This window comes from Equus asinus, chromosome 20, assembly GCF_041296235.1.
Source record: "Equus asinus isolate D_3611 breed Donkey chromosome 20, EquAss-T2T_v2, whole genome shotgun sequence".
In the NCBI taxonomy this organism is placed as follows: Eukaryota; Metazoa; Chordata; class Mammalia; order Perissodactyla; family Equidae; genus Equus; species Equus asinus.
Window position 1 is genome coordinate 102287554 of NC_091809.1, and position 17251 is coordinate 102304804.

The 17251-nt window shown below is 50.1% G+C and overlaps 1 protein-coding gene across 5 annotated transcripts in view; it reads left to right on the forward strand.

Moving 5' to 3' along the window:
• The window catches only part of NAV2 (neuron navigator 2), a 706055-nt gene that overhangs the window by 312070 nt on the left and 376734 nt on the right, over positions 1-17251 (forward strand). For 4 of the 5 annotated variants that reach the window (XM_044752510.2, XM_070491340.1, XM_044752513.2 and 1 more), the window contains exon 1: positions 9412-10531. The exons of the other annotated variant lie outside the window; for it this stretch is intronic. In XM_044752510.2, coding sequence (XP_044608445.2) covers positions 10274-10531 — 258 coding nt within the window. In that variant the 5' untranslated portion in view covers positions 9412-10273. Of the gene's footprint in view, positions 1-9411; positions 10532-17251 lie in introns of those variants that run through there. 5 annotated transcript variants of the gene reach the window in all.

A 17251-nucleotide genomic window follows, 5' to 3' on the forward strand; every position in this document is an offset into this window, starting at 1 on the left:
TTGGATTACCATGGTGCCTGGGCTGATCCTGATGTGTTGGCTTTAATTGTGGAGCTGGAAGAGTCAGAAAGACACAAATATGGAGAGGCCGTCTCTGAGAGCAAAGCCTGTCTCCCAAGAAGAGCCATTTCCCTGGAGATGATGGCCTCAGACGTCTCAGGAGTTTGGGTTGAAAGCAGCCAGTGGTGGTGGTGGGGAAGCCTGCGCTCCATACCCGTGCAGAAGATGGCGCAGGGCCCTCAGTAGATGTCTTGGAGTAAACAGACATGCTCACAGCCTGCTCTTTCCCTCTCTACAAACGAGTTAGGCAGGAGGCCAGGTGAGGAGTGGGCAGATGTGGGCTGGGCTGCAATGAGAGATGCTGGACCTCTCTGGGCCTCTCTTTGCCTGCCGAGTACAAGGAAAGTGCTGCAGAGAGGTTACCACTCTCTAGCTTCTTCTCCCTGCCTGGTCCATTCTGGATGCCCCAGTTTTGGGGATACAGATTCCTTGCCCAGGATGCTAGATGGTGCCCAGGAGCCCCTCTCAGAGAGACAGGGGTCCCCGTGGGCTCATAGCCTCAGGTTCTGGGCTTTCACTCAATGTCTTAGCGATGGAGATTTCTACTCACTCAGATATGTCCACAACAAGGGGCCACATGGTGACTCCAGGGTAGGCGGGAAAGGAACTGTGGCTTGAACACTTCCTGTGTGCCAGGAAAAGTGATAATCCTCATGGTGGAGCAGTGACCATGGATCAATCACTTCTTAGTGCTTTACACATACTAATTCGTTTAACCCTTCCAGCAACCCTGTGAGGGAGGGACTTTATGAGCTCCATTTTATGGATGAGAAACCTGAGGCACAGAGAGGTTAAGTAACCTGTCCAAGGTCACACCGCTAGTAAGTGGCAGAACTCAAACCCACACAAACTCATGTAGTCAAACTCCGAAGTCTTCCTCCTTTTTGCCACCATATCCTCCTTTACTGCCTCTCATTTAATTTCCCCCCAAAGTCCCAGGAGGTAGGTCTTACTTAATGACATAGGTGAGGAAATTGAGGCCCAGAGAGGTTAAGTGACTAGGTCGAGACCACACAACCAGTTAAGCGTCTATACACATCTATGGGACTCTTTCCACTTCACTAAGGGGCTTCCAGAGGAGCAACTGAGACCTTGGCATTGTCTCTGACCCCATGGGTAAGAGGGAGGAGAATGCAGGGGGATGCAGCTCTTTGCTCGCTGCCCAGACCTCCCTAAACATGCGGGCAGGCAGGCACCAAAGACCCGCCTAGCCTGGTTACCCTGTTTGCCTCTCAGCCCTCACCCCAACATCCCCCAAACATCGCCCCTACTTCACCCCAAACATCGTTTCTCCAGAGAAGCCTTGGCCTCAGCCGTCAAAGGGATCCAGGCTCTTTATCTGCTAACATAGCACTTGCCTCACTTCGTAATTATGCATTCACTGATGTGATTATGTAATTATTGTTCATTTCCCTGATTACCTTGAAAGCTCCATGAGAAAAGAACTTTAGTTCTTACTAGCATTATTATATCACCAGCGATTAGCATGTTGTCTGGCATTTGATAGCAGTAAAATATTACGTAAATGAATGAATGAATGAGCATAGCACCTACAAGGTTGTAGGCTCACCCCAGGCCCTCTGCCTCCATTGTCTCGAATCCTCTCAACAACCCTGTGAAGTAGTTACCATCGTGCCCAATTTACTAATGAACAAAAGAGGGGTCAGGGGAGGGAAGGGACCATTGCTCGGCCAGTCAATCTGAGGTGAAGTCAGGATTCACACCCAGGTCCGCCTGGCTCCAGCCCTGGTGTTCTCTCTTCTCTCCCCTCAGGAAGGAACCTGGAAACCATGGGGAGCGATGGGGGCTCTGCCCAAGTTCATCCTCTGGGGAAAACAGAAGAAAACAGGGTTGTGGAGACCAGACAGGATTGAAAGTCAAGACTAAAGCATCAGAGGCAAAGAAAGAACTGAAATGGTCATGGAGGAGATTGCAGAAAACTGTCTTTGATAACTCAGCAGGAAGTCAGCCTTGCAGGCCAGCTGCTTTCCAAGACTGGATCCTCCTCCAGCTCAACCCTTCATGGTCCCTCCTTGGGAAGGAGAAAACCCGAACAAGCAGATGATTCTGAATGGGAGTTCATTCAACATCTCAAAGCTCGAAAAGATGGTCTTCGTGGAAACGAGGAAGCCAGGATGAGGACGATGATGGTCTTCACGCCGCCTTAGGGAGACTACCTTTATTAGATTCCTATTTGATGCATGTCCAGTCTGCCCTGAGGAGAGAATTCTGATAAATTTATCAGTGAGTATCTAAAATTCTTGCTCAATCTGGAGCTTCAAGAAAGTCGCCAGGAAATTTTTTTTAAAAAAATGCTTTAGCGGTGTCTTGCCCTGTTTGTAAGAACAATAGCTTTCTAAGCCAAAAAATAAAAGAAAACCCCTGTATATTTTGTTCAAGCTCTGAGGTTTTATTTGCCTTGGGTTTGCAGAGCGAGGGGAAATCAACACAGCTGTTTATGTTTAGTGACTTCGAATGATCTCAGGGCACGAAGGATCCTCATGGGTGTCTGCTTTGTTGACAGTTTTTAGACCAGCTTTGAGCTCAGCCAAGGAGCAGTGTGAACCAGAATTCCCTCTGACACACGGCCAGCAGGGTTCATGTCAGGCATTCTGGGGCCCGCTTTCTTCTCCATCTTCTCTCCTTCTGCAGGATGAGGACTCTGTCTTCAGGCCAGCACCACTGGCTCAAGAGGCAGCTCGGCAGATCAGTCAGGAAAGAACTGACTTCCTCGTCCCCCTGCTCAGGGGTGGTCTTGGCACTTCTGCAGAGAGCGACTCCGTTTAGGAGCTGCTTCCCTGGAAGGAAGGGAAAATAGGCCAGGTCTCTGGAGTGTCGTTCCTGGTTGTCTTAGGAGAGAACCCTGCTTGTCAGTGACTTTGTTATATATACACATACCTCCCTTTAACTAAAACTGGATTTTAACCTTTGATAGGTAACAACGCTTTGGTTGGTTGTTTGGGGGAGGGGCTCATCTCTCCTGCCTGAAAAGGCAGAGGACAGCACTGGATACAAGCTAACTTCCATGTCACCAACATTTGGCACACGGCTTGGTTCATTATTGGGCTTAATAAGTGTTTCCAGAATAAATAAAAGGTTAAAACAAGTAAAGATATTTATTTGAAAAATACAGAAAATTCCATGGAAAAGTAAAACCACCCACAATTCCAACCCTTTAAAAGAATGATGTAAAATAAGAAGAAATGACCAGTCCCCTAGCTTGCCTCTCAGAAATAACTCCTGTTAACAACTGGAGGTGATTCTTTCCCTCCTTTTCCTTCCCCTTATAAACATATTTATTTATACGTATGTAAACACACGTAAATATATCAGCAAATTTTAATAGTAGCCAAACATATATGTAAATAACAAGATAAATACGTCCACTAAGGATACATTTTAAATAAAGAAAAAAGAATCACAAAATGCATACCAAAGGGCTAAGCAATTTTCTCTGTTACCCGCTGTTGAGATTTTTCACACCAGCACACCCTTTTATGGGCACAGAGCTTCGAGAGTTAACTCTGCTCCAGGCAGAGAGCCTGCGCCTCTGGGAGCCCTGAACCCTGAGCATCACCCGCCTTTCCCCTGGATCAGACGTTGGCCAGGAGCGCCTGTCCCAGCGGATGCTCACCAGGCTCCGTGCCTGGGGCAGAGTCAGAGGGTAGGCATGAAGGCTCGCAGGATGATAGCGGTAACCAAAAGAGGAAATGCAGGGGCGGGTGCGGCAGGAGCATCGCAGGCAGTGCCTGGAGGCCGGCGCTGAGCAGGGCCAGGCTGCTCGGTGCAATGGCAGTGCTGACTCGGAGGCAGCATTGGGGCAATTACCTGGCTGTGTCTGGGCTGCAGGGGCAGCTAGACTGGCTGAGCGTGTCTCTCAAGAAAGAAAATCCTGCTCAGAAAGTAATAGAAGGCCTGGGTTTTTCCAGATTGGCTTTTCACTTGATTGAAATGATCCAGGTTTTTGCCTCAGTAATCTCACTCTAAAGTGTTGAGAGAGCAAAGCTTTAGTAGCATTTCCTGAAGCGGTGCTTTTCCATGTGCTTGCCTTGCGGGGAGAGCTTTACTAACATACAAATGCCTGGGCCCCACCCCCCGGAGAGTCTGATCTGATTGGCCCAGGGTGGGGCCTGGCAGCCTCAGTGTATTAATTCAGCAGGTGACCTTAAGGGACAGCCATGGCTGCGAAGCCCAGTGTGAGGACCAGCGGGTTCAGAGTCACTCGAGTGCTTGTTTAAAATGCAGCCTCACAGATCCAGAATCTAGGTCTGTTGGGGTGGTGCTCAGGGATCTGTTCCTTTAACAAGCACCCCTGGTGATTCTTAGGCTTCTTGTTTAAGGACCACCGGTCCAGTCGTCTTGGTCTCCCAGTGGACACCAGCCAGCAGCTCTGTCTCAGAGCCTGAGCATCATGCAGACAGGCCCCATAACTGCTTGGCGCTCATTCCTCGCCTCATTGTTAAGACCACTATCATTCACCACCTGGGTGGTCACCCACCTTTCCACCTGCCTCCTCGACTGTAAAATGGAGCAATTGTGCCACCAGGCAGGAGTGCCCTGGGGAGTCACCGCAATGGTGTGGAGAAGGCAAATCTTGACAGGACGTTAGTATTATCGTTTCTACCGTTATTGTCATGATGACCATTCCTTTGATAGTATACTGGCTCACGTGCAGGGTCCAGGCTCTGGAGTTCAGTGCCTGAGTTCAAATCCTGCTTTTCCACTTCATTACCTGTGGTCTTAGGCAAGATACTGAACTGTCTCTGGTCCTCAGTTTTCTCATCTGTAAAATGAAAATGACAGTACCCATCCACCTCATGAGATTGTTGTGAGAATTAAAGATAAGGTATGTACAATGGTTACCATAGTCCCTGGCACATAGTAAGAATAACTTCATAAATTATAATTTTTATCAGCATCATCATTGTTATGGGTCAACTCTGGTTGTCTGGGAAGAACGCAAAATACAAAACAAGGAATATAATTTTTTAAAAAGATCAGTTTGAAACTCAACTAGACCTCTCCATTGACAATATTTGTTCCTTCATCTGTAATAGTGAAACAGTGGGCAGAGAATTAAAAATAACAAGCAAACAGAAAGGCTTGCAGGCAGGATCCAGCCTCAAATCTGGACGTGTTCAGCTCCGTCCCCTTCCCCTTTACTTCCTGCAGGCAGGGTTCTAGATGGTCCTCACCCAAAATACAGGAAGAGCTTCAGGAAGCCCCAAGTACTGACTCGATTGTAGCCAATGGGATGGACTGGAGAATCCAGAAGTTTTTATTTTCCTCCCATCCTAATTCGCCTCTTTGCCCACACATACAATCTTGATATTCACCTTTCATTTACATTTTTCCTGGTCCTATCTCTTGATCAAGAGACCTTATTATTATTTGACAGTCCTATCGCACATCAAATGGGAAGGCCACAGTCTCCCAGAGATCACCATTGCGCATATCAATCTGCATACAGACCCACTGGAAGAAGCGAGGGGGGGGGGGTCAGGGTGAGCAGACTTTCTAAAGAGCTGTCTGTCCTAAGGGTCTTACCTTGACTTCTCTGCAGTCTGAGATGGGTGGGCTCTCAATTCAGCTGCTACCAATATGTGGGCATTTGTGCCATCTCCGAGATATGTATCATCAGTTGCCAACCCATGTCATAGAAAATTAAGGTAAAGTGTGTTTTTGAAAATAAGCCAGTGTGATTGTTTTTCACTCCCACATAAACTCATAAAAGTTTTGCTTTTTAAGAGTCTCATGCCCCACCAACTCAGCTAGCCGGGCGACCACTGTTTGGCTTTTTCTATTTTCCAGAGATTTGCAACATGCCCTTTCATTGTTTATAATCTCGGGTCTCCAAGAGGCTGTTGACTTTACCCCCAGATCCCTCCATTTTTGGTGATGGACTGGGCTTTGGATGTGTCAGCCTCCTCACAGGACCGTCTTCTTGGGAGGCCAGATGCAGCCGGGGGTCTTTAACTCAGATGAAGAATGGGTTGATGGGGCTGGTCACTTGCAGGTCAGCTCTGAAGCCTAACTCACACTCAGCTAATCACCGGTGGCTGATGTTGAGGATCCAAACGAGATGCAGCTGGTGCATCCTGATCCGAGGAGGATGGCTCTTATAGCCCGGGAATGGTCTGAATTCTCAGGATGATTCAGGGGTCCTGAGAGCTGTGGTGACAAGTTTCAAACTGGCCCATCACTGATGTGGGGAATCTTGAAAGTCAGAGGCAGACAGAAGAAAAAGAGAGAAGGGTTGTCAAAGTTGGGGTTCAAAATGGTGGGCTGCCCATAGTGCATGGAATAAAAAGAATAACAATTTTTTAAAAACCTGGATAGAGTGTTCTTTCCAAAGCAGTTTGCCATTCTCTGAACTAGTGACTTCTTTAGCCACCAATGCTTGCCAAAATATTAATTCAAAATGACTTCTCTCAGGTTAACATAGCATTCATATGGAACAAGTAACTTTATAGGACATTTTTATAATTTGAGAGGATCTTATTTAAGGAAGAATCTTGCAATTATTTCTTTTGCCCCAGGGGAAAAAAATAGGTTTTTCCCACCTTGTCTGGTTATGAAGATAAATTATTTTGCTTTAAATAAGGAAAATGAGGGTGTATAGGAAAGATATAAAGGGAGATGAAAAATGTTCCAGGAAAGAGCAAATAAAATTATTAAAGGGATGAGGCGGCAGGGGAAGAAATTTGAAAATAGATTGAAAGATTCACTTGTCTTCCATCAAGAAAGATGAGAAATTATCAGACTTGAGTTTTATAAATCACACAGGGTTAAGGTGAATGCTCATATGTTTACCAAATCCTCGAGTATTAGGAAGAGGTACTTTAAAAAAAAAAAAAAGAATGCACTGTTTTTATATTAGTACACATTTGAGGGTCTCAGAACCCAAAAAATGGCCTTGGCCACAAATGTGATTTAAATGGGAGACCAAAGATGGCAAATACATAGCATGTATGTCACTATTTCTATTCTGCACCCATGACAGACATTATTATTGATCAGGCTGCTGTTTCCAACTAACCTTGATAGACGCACCCTCAGAATTCTTTTCAGCATAGTGAAAGAAAGTCACTTAACTACAGCTTGCCCTTGACATGACACCCTTTTGCTACCAGTGGTTAAACCTTACTACTCAAAGTATGACCTCCAGACCACCAGCATGGGCATCACGTGGGAGCTTATTCCAAAAGCATAATCTCAGCCCCATTCTAGACCTACTGAAATCACAACCTGTGTTTAGCAAGATCTCCAGTAATTCTTATGTATATTAAGGTTTAAGAAGCCCCTTAGGAGCACTGAATGCCTGATTTATTCATTAGAGGGGAAGTTCTCAAATTTTAGTATGCATCAGAATCACTGGGTTAAATACTTGTAAAACCTAGATTGCGCCCACTCAGGGCTTTTGATTTAGTAGGTCTGGGGTGGGGGTTTTCAAACAAGTTTCCAGGTGCTGCAGCTGCTGCTGGTCCGGGGACCATACTTTGAGAACCACTGCATTAGGGCCATGGAATTACCTTGGAATATCTCCCTGACCCCTAAAATCGAAGACTGCAATATCTTTCCATAACTCTTGGTACCTCTGTCAGAACCAGAATTCTGGGTAGGAGAGTCCTAAGGTTTAACATAGTGTAACATCTCTTACTACCTTACGTTCCTGAATCTGAAAGGCTCTCCTCCTTGAGAACTGCTGCTAGCATCATTCACTCATTTGTTCAGTAACAATTTCTGTAGCGCTCTGTCCACAACATTACACTCGAAGCTGAGAGAATCTAATGAAAAGTTAAGGTGCAGTTCCTAACTTCAAAAGGCTTACTCCCTAAGAAGAAAATGAACATGAAACGATAATAACAAGGTGGCATCAGATGGCAAAGGGCTGGTGCCAAGTAAGGGCCATAAACTACATGTGATCTAATTTCAGCCAGAGGGAGCATACCTGAAATTACCTACAAGTCTGTATTCCAGCCCAGCTAGAGTAGAAAGTCGCTACATAGAAACGGTGGAAGATAAGGTGGGAGAGGGAGCAGGCCAGGGTAAGACAACACCTTCCCATTTCTCAGTGCTGCTTTGAGAGGTTGCTTTAAAACTTTGAAGTTGCCTTTGGTCTGGATAATGATAAATCAATGCTATCAGCATTGTACATCAGGCTATAGGGTGGACGTACAGTGAAAACCTGAGTCTCAGAGACAGAGAGACAAATAGCTTATGAACAGAGATGGCTAGGGAGAAAAGTAGCAGTAATTTAATAATAGGGATAATAATACACAGCTTCTCTTGGACTCTTACACTGCCAGGTACTTGTGCTAAACGACTGTCATAACTATCTCATTTAATCCAAACAGCACAGTATACATATGCAGTCAAATCTCCTCCTTACTCCAAGTGAAAACCCAAGCTTTGTAAGGATGCATGTAAGGTTAAAGAATTTGTCTAATTTAAATCCAGGCAGTTCTGGATAGGGTGCTCCTCATCCATGAGTCCGAGGACCCTGGCCTGCCTGGATCATCCCTTCCAGTTCTCGAATACTTTGAGTCAGCGAGGAACCCAAAAAGCAGCTGAGACGAGGGGAGAAATCCTTGGGTGAATTAAAGTCGCGGAACCTGTGGGTCCAGCGTGCCCGAGGCGCGGCCAGGGAGGGGCTCCCACGTGAAACGCGGCCAGGTTTGGCCCGAGCCTGTGGGGTCAGGGGGCCTCTCCAGCTTCCTCCGACCATTGGAATCAAGAGTCTGGTAGGTTCCAAGGAGGAGCCTTCTCGGGCGGGAGTCTTCCCTGGGTATTGTATTGGCCTATAAATACTTCAAATAGTTAAGTGAAACGTGCCGCCTTTGAAAGCTGGAGAGGAAGCTACTGAGGGGCCCCCGGCCCCCCGGAAGGGCAGGCAGGAAAGAGGAGAAATGGCTGGCGCGCCCTCCGCGCGGGAGACAGGACCGGCCCTGCCCAGGCCAGACGGGGGGCCGCGGGCGCGGCTCCGGAAGACTCGAACCGTTAAGGTGACCAAGCAATTTGAAAAAAGGAAACAAACTTCCCCTAAGCCGGACCCGCGAGGCCCCAGGGCGGGCGTTTGCGTTCGAAAGGGCATTTTTCAAAATCAGATTTGGGGGCCGGGGCGCGGGCCGCCGGGAGCGCGCGGCCGGAGCAGCGCCGCAGAGCGGCCGCCAGTCCGCTTTGTACTCGCGCCCGAGCGCGGCCCCAGAGTTTCGGCCGCGGCCCGGGAGTTGAGGCCACGCCCCCTTTGCAGTGCGAGCCGCGGCCGCTGATTGGCGCGCCGCGGACCAATGGGCGCGCCGGGGCGGCCCGGGCTGTCAGCGCGCGCCGCAGCCGCGCCGGCCGCAGCCTGTCCTCCCCCGCGCCGAGCCCCGCAGCCAGCGCAGCCTTCCCGGGAAGCGCGGCGGCCGCTAGCGAGCGCAGCCCTGCCCAGCCCGCCCGCGGCGCGGCCCGGCGCCCGCGCCCCGCGGCCACAGCCTTGCTGCGCTGTAGCGCACGGAGCATGTGCACATCCGCAGGCGCTAAGGTGCTATCTGTCCGGGGGGCTTCTGGGCGGCGGTGACCGACTGTCACGCCTAGAGAGACCTTTCGGGGGCTCTCGCCGCGCCTCTGCGTCGCGAGTGACACTGCGGTGCTGGTGATCGGGGCGGCAGCTGCCTCTCGGTAGAGGCGTCTTGGGCTCTGTGCGCCCTCTCTCTCCTTCCTCCGTCGCTCGCTCCTTCGCTCCCCTCGCTGCTCGCTCCTTCCCTCGCCGGCTCACACCCACAGCCTCCCGCAGCAGGAGGCGTGCGTCCCCGCCGCTCCTCTTCCAAAGGGGCCTCCTCACTTCGGAGATGCAGTGACAAGTTAATATGGGCTTCCAAACCTCGGGTTCCCAGGAGGAGAATCTCAAGAGGCAAAAGCTCCTGAGCGCCCGGAGGCCTTGAACAGGCCGCCCAGGAGGGGCGTGAGACCCGATTGCAGCATCTGTCCAGGTGGGACCAGCTGAGCGCCGCGACCAGTCTTCCGCCCCATCCCGACGCCCCAAAGGCGCGCTCGCCGGATTGCTCCGAGCTCCCCGACTCGGGGATTTCTTCTTTTTTTTTCCTCCGCTGGTGGTGGGCGCCTCGCGGGCCAAGGCCCGGCGCCTGCTCTGCTGCCCGCGCTGCCTTTAGCGGTCGCCTCCGCCGCCGCTGCCAGGGACGTGCTGGGAAAGCCGAAGCCCCGGGAGAAGATGCCGGCCATCCTGGTCGCCTCCAAAATGAAGTCGGGACTGCCCAAACCCGTGCACAGCGCCGCGCCCATCCTGCACGTGCCCCCAGCCCGGGCCGGCCCCCAGCCCTGCTACCTCAAGTTGGGAAGCAAGGTGGAGGTGAGCAAGACCGCCTACCCTAGCCAGATCCCGCTGAAATCGCAGGGGCTGCAGGAGCCGGCGGGGGAGGGGCTCCCGCTGCGGAAGAGCGGCTCAGTGGAAAACGGGTTGGATACCCAGGTGAGAGGCGCTGGGTGCCGGGGCACTGTTCTGGGGGGATGGGTGCATACTTTTTTGGGGGAAGGGTGGCATGGCTGGATGAGGGAAAGGGATACCTTGTGGCTGGAGGAGGGAAACGTTCTACTTAGGTCGGCGGACTGGGGGATGCGCGAGGAGAGTGGGCTGGCCGGTGGGTGTGGCCCGGGTGCCTGAGGTTTGCCTTAAGGAGCTCTTGGAGACCCGGATGCCCTCACGCCTGCGGCTTCCTTCTGGGGGACACACACAAAAAAAACGTGTGCAGCACTGGAAATGTCAGGTCCTCCGTGTTGAGGGGTTGGCCCGAAGAAGGCAGTGTCTAATGCAGCGGCTGACTGTCTGTCAGTTCTGCAGAGATTCTGTCCCTGCCAAGGAATGGTCCGAGGCCTCGTTGGGCTCAAGGCCCCCTGGCCTGACTGCCAGATCCAGGAAAAGGGGGCTGGGGGTGGCAGCGAACCTGCTCCCCTGGCTGGGAGATGCCTGCCCCTGCCCCGTTGCTGGGGCTGACAGGATTCCGGGCACGGCGCTCGGACTGCGGTAGGAGTGCCCGGTGCACCAGCTGAGACGGGCAGCTGGAGACGCCTAGCGTCTTGGCTGGCTGTTGCGGTGGGGTTGGGTGGCTGCCTCAGAATGGCGGCCCGAAGCTAAGCCCCTCCTTCCTGGGTAGTAGATCCTGGTGCTGGTAGCCTGGGTGACTAGGGGTGAGGGGTGGCTTGAAAAGAAGTGGTGACCCTACCTTTCCAGAGAGAGCCTGCATCCCGCAATTGGCTGGGTGACAGACCCTGGCCCTGCAATCTCTTTTAAGGAAACCAGCAAAGGCCAATCAGGTTCTCTTGGCCCCTTGCCCTCCCTGCTGCTTTTTTTTCCCCTCTTCTGGTAGGAGGGAGCAGGGGCATGCTGGATTTTCTTGGCAGTCAGTCAGCAGGGACTTTTGGGGACAGGCGGACCTGGCGGATGTGACTGTCCTGGTCAGGAGAGGCGGGAAGCAGAGGGGGCGGTGGTTTGGGGCTGGTGTCAGAGAAGTGGCAACAGACCAGCTGACCTTTTTGGCAATTGATTCTCGGCTGACACTGTCTCCACCTTCTCCTGGAGCTTTCGCTGATCAGAGGCTAGAACTCAACACATTCCTAGCCTTTCTGATGGAGGAACTGGAGCTGGAAGCTAATTGTAAGCAGACTTTTGGAACTCTGGGCTGGAGAAGGCCCTTCAAGCAGATTAAGCTGCCACACCAGGCTGATAAGCTTGCCCCTTGCTGCTGCACTTGCTAAACATTTTGGGAAGCTGACAGGTTTGAGTGATGCCGTGTGGGAGGAAGGCAAGATTTCCCCAGTGCTCCCTGGCCTGTCTCTGCTAGGGTTTGTGCTCGGCTCTCTTTTTCTGCAGTTAGTCAAAAGGTTTGTCCGGTGGGCTCTGATGTGGGAATGAGCTCGGGGTACACTCCTCTGAGAGTCTTCCCTTTATCCTTGGAGGTGGGGCTTCTGAGGAGTGGTGGGTGGTGTGTGGGAGGCCAGAGCAGTGACCCGGGATGTGACACACACCCTCGGGGCTGATGAGGAGGACTGGAGGAATGAGAGGGAAGGTGGACGCTGGGATTGTTCCTCTCCAGGCAGCTGTTCTGCCTTTGCTCATGTGACCCTTCATTTAACAAACATTGTCGGAGGACTTGCAGTGGGCAGGCGCTGGAAAGGTGATTCATCACCCTCCTCCCTGGATAAATATCCTCCAGCTGCGGGGGGTGGGGTGGGAGGTCTCATTCCCTCAAGCTTCTCCTCCCTCGCCTTTGGCCCACAGTTCCCAGAATGCCCCCATTCCACCTGCCCCACCCCTATGAGGATGCTTTGGATGGACAGCTCAGGAAATGGGCCCCTTCCCCGTGGCTATCCTGCTTCTCACCAGCCTGCCCTTTCCTATCTATGTCTAGGCTTCCTGGGGGCTCTTCTCTGTGGCAGGTGGCACATCCTTGTTCTCACTGCCGCACCCTGGCAGCAAAGTGACCTTGGCAAAGGGGGTTTCCCTTCTTTGGACAGAGCTCCCTCCCACTCCGCCTCACGCGGTGCCCATTCTTCCAGGAAAGTCTCTCCATAACGGCTTGATGACTGTGTCTGGCTCGACATCTGGTAGTCCCCAATCCAAAACCTGGTATTTATCACTAGAAGATACTCAGGAAATGATGAATTAAATGGCAAATGATATCCTGGGACCTCTGACTGCCCTTTTATTCCTGGGGTTTTGGCAGAAGGCTGGGTTGTACCACTGCCAGTAGCACAGGTTTTAAAGTCAGGTGGATATCCATGGTGTCCTGTCTCTGCCACGGGCTAGCTGGGTGACCCAGTCAATTAACCTCTCTGGGCTTTTGTTCCCATCTGTAAAAATGGGCATAAACAACCACACAAATTGTGAGGATTAAGAAAAATAACATATGTGAAGTGTTTTAGCCAAGTTTTTGGCAAATAAGGAACACTTAATAAAATTAACGATTTATATTGCTAACCTGAGAGATAGGGTGTGTTGACCCTAGATCTAATAGTCGCTAAGTGAGAAAAGACATAACTTACATTCTTGAGCCCTGGAGAGGATATCATCTGGTTCTCTATCTATGTTAACAGACATAACATATCTGTTATGCAGATAGTGTGCATAACAAGGATTTACAGAGCATCTATCATGTGCCTAGTGCTGTACCAGGCACGGTGGGACAATGAGGGAAGGGCATGAGTACCTGATGTGCCAGTCTCTTTACGTATGATCTGATTTCACGCTCACAGTAACACTTAAAGCAGATATGACATTTTCTGTAATATAATATAATAATGGCAAACCATTACATAGTACTTCCTATGTGCCAGAAATTGTTCTAAAGACATTACATAAAATACCTGGTTTGATTCTTACAACAGTCCAATGAGATAAGTGTTATTTTCGTTTTACGCATGAGGAAACTGAGGCAAAGACCAGGTTAGTAGCCTTGTGAGTAGCAGAAGTAGAATGAGAACTTAGACAGCCTGGCTGTGGCCTCCATGTCCTTAACCATGATGCCGTACGGAGATAACCTCAGGCTTCCTGATCACTGGCAGGCCCTGATTTAGAAGACCACTTGCTCTAACCAATGGGCTAAAAGAGTAAGTGAGACTCAGCAAGGTAGGGGAACTTGCTCCAGGTTGTCCTGCTCCACTGTGGCAGAGCAGGGAGTCTGGCTCACGTGGGTCTGGTTCAAGGTTGCTGGTCTTCCCACTCTTCTGCCCCTCTCTATCATGCTCTGGCAGATGCACAGGGTGAAGAAGACATGGCCTGGGCCTTGGGGATTTTATAGTCTAGCTAGGAGGCATAACTGATGTACGAAGGGCAACAGGGCACAACACAGAGAAGGCTGAGAGGTGTGCTTGGGGCTCAAAGGAAGGGAAGGGCCACGATGCCTAGAGAAATCCAGAGGGCCTCGTGAAGGAGGCAGGAGGTAGCTGGGCTTCAGATATGGGCAGGAATGGCTGGGTGGGGAGGGGAGGAGGTGAGATGGGCATGATAGGGAAGGATGAGGAGAAGGGCTGCGCAGTGGTGCAGAGCCGGGGGAAGCCGCACCTTCATGCAACAGGTAATCACTCTGTGTCTGGCATCTTCCTTTTAAGAGGCAATGATGAGAAAAGAACAAAGGCTTCTCACAGGTGAAGGATCGGATTTGCATGTGGCTTCCTGGTGGATAGTAATTCTGAGCGTGGGGGCTGATTATGAGAAGCTGGGGAGATAGTGTGCATAAGAGACCGGGTTCATAACAGACCCTTGGGAGATGATGGTGATTATTATCATTAGCTTGGGGTTCAGAATTTTCACCGTGGTACTTACACGGGAAAGGAGGCTATTCTCAGGGCTGCTTTTATTATGTAGCAGCTCTCTTCTGCCAGTGACTCCCCGGTCTCCCCAAACCTGCTCTCCATCTCCATCACGTGTGAAAAGACCTAACGTAACCAGCAGATAGCTCTTAGGTGCGGCCCCACCGTCTCCTCCCTAAGCCCTTCACCTTGAATCTCTCCCAGAAACCTACAGCTGGGGCTTGACCCCCGGTGTGGGGAACTGTGCTCTGCTGCAGAACATCCTCCCGAATTCCCTTCCTGGTCCTAGGATGCCTGGGCCTTCCCCCAAGAACCAACATTTATAGCATCTGCTCTGTTAACATGGTGTATAAATTATGACCATGTGCAAAGAATTGTTTTAGAGACGTGCTCTGTGTTGGTTCAGAAACCCTCTGCGGCCGACCTTCAGATAAGGAATGCTCGTGAGCTCTTTGAGGAGAGATTAGCCTATTTTTAAGAAGCAGTTGCAGGAAAAAAAATTATATATCTAGTACTTTGATATTTCCTGGTTGTAGGAGCCTGGTGTTCAACTTGCAACTCGTTTCTTTAAAGGAGTAATTCGAAGTGATTGAAATCCTCCATGGGTGTTTTAGATGTTTAAAAAGAAAGCGCAGGCGAGGCTGCTGGGAAGAGAGCGCAGCTCCAAGCTGACAACCTGTTGCAACTTTGCCCCATGGTGTTTTGATTAGAATCCTTGCTCCATCATCAAAGTTGATTATGGATTTGATTAGTGCATTTTTCTGCTATTGTGTTATCCCCTTTCTTCTCTTCCTCAGTTCTTGGAGGGGAATGTGTAGCATGGTTATCTGCCAACATGCAAGAATGTTTATAGTTCACATGTCATTGCTCATTCCATGGGTTCATCTTCTGAAGACACTTTAAGGGTGGACTGGTGGCTTATTTAGGGTATCATTACGTGTGTCTACATGTATATGAATACATCTACTGCTGGATGTGCGTATATACACACAGACACACACACATACAATTGTATACACATGGAACAGCTTAAAGTAATGAGCACATGTAAGCAGACACACATCAGAGGCCAGGCTGGAGGAATTACAGCCAACTTCCCGCTTTCAGAATAGCTGGATCTGCTTCCCACCTCTCACACTCTCTTCCTCTGTGACCAAGATTGAAGCACCCAGTCTTGGTGTCCCATTTTATTTACTTGTAAGACATAAGAGATGTAACTTTGAGAGAGGTGTTTTAATTAGGCCTTCGTGAAGCTTCTGAAGCCAGTCTGAAAAAGCCAAACCACCCAGGGAGATTTTGGCTTAAGGTCAGAGATCTTATTTCTTGGAACCAGCCTCAGTAGCCGGAAGGGAGCATTTGTGGAGCATGTGCTATGTGCCAGGTAGTCTGAGGTGCTCTTTATGTGTGTGTGTATGTATGTGTGTATGTGTAATTTAATTCGAGACACAAGAAACTAGGTAAAATGTAAGATGATCTTTTGGAAGCAGTTTTACACGGCTCATTGAGAGACAGAACTGGGTTCGAATCTAGGCTTTGGGCAGGTGACTTAAGATCTCTAAGCATCAGTGTCTTCCTCAATGAAGCAGAGATGGTGATGCGTATAGGTTGGCTGTGAGGATTTGGTGAGATAACACAGGTGGGTTGCTGAGCACAGTGCCTGGCACGTAATAAGCAAGGAATACGTGGTCTTCCCTATTTTTTATTACCCAAGGTCTGAGCCAAGTTTGGAAACCAGATCTGCCTCATTCCAAGCTCACATTCTTTCCACCCTACCTCTCTGCCTCCCAGGTGCACAGTTGGTTACATGGAAGGACAGACGGTTTGCACTGCGAAAGCAGAGAGGAGAGCAGGGCTTTGCTTATATGAACGGGGAGCAAGAGTAAATTAAGAACAATATCCCCTCAATGAGTCATATCCAGACTTGTGAAATGAAACCTCCACATTTTGGTCCCAGGCATGCCGTCTCTGCAGCACTAACCGAGTCAGGGATCTGCCGCAAACCAAGCTTATGGGAAGCCTCCTTTGTACACGCAGTCTGAGCCAGCACTGCAGAGGTGGCTGAGTGGAGCTGCCAGTCTGATGGCTCTGCTCAGGACCAAGAATGGAACGGTCCCATTGATCGAGCTTCTGAATGGCTCTTCATTGTTCTGAGGGCAGAAGGAAAGCCCTCTTTCCTCGCGGCTGGCATCATTGTGGTGGGAGCTGGACCTTGTGATCAGTTTTGGTCGTTAAGGTGCCCCAAGCCATGGCCAGCTGCCCAATGGTGTTTTACTAATGGCCACGGGGCCGATTTCAATGGTGACTCTGTCTCTTGGTCACATTGTTGAAGGAGGTGGACAGTGCGTTCCTAGAATGTCTTGGGCAGAACGGGCCATGTGATTTGGGGAACAAAACGGGGTCAGGCTTTTGTGCTTGAGTCCACACAAGACAATGGTGAGTGACACAAAAGTTTTCACAGGAACCCCAAGTCGCCCACACACAACCCAAAGAATGACTCATGACTTGGTGTTCCCTTTCCCAAGGAAAACAGGCCCTCCCTTGTGTTTTACAAACAATGGCCGCACAGCCTCAGAATATTTTGTCTCTCTTTTCAAGTGAAACCGTAATACCTTCAGTGAATTTGGGGCTGCTCCAACACCTGCCCCTCCCCCTCGCCTGGTAGGAGAGAAGATAGGGTAGAAATGGGGGCATGGTCAAGATAATTATGAGCCTACCTCCCAGGGTTCTTTCAGGGCCTTTGAACAAAATCAGTTACTCCTGGCAGTGTGACACAATAAAAATAATTATAACGATGTTTGCTGACACTGATTGCACATAGCCTCTGTAGCAGCAAAATGCATAGCACCAGACATGCATCGTTCCATTTAATCCCGCCAACATCCCG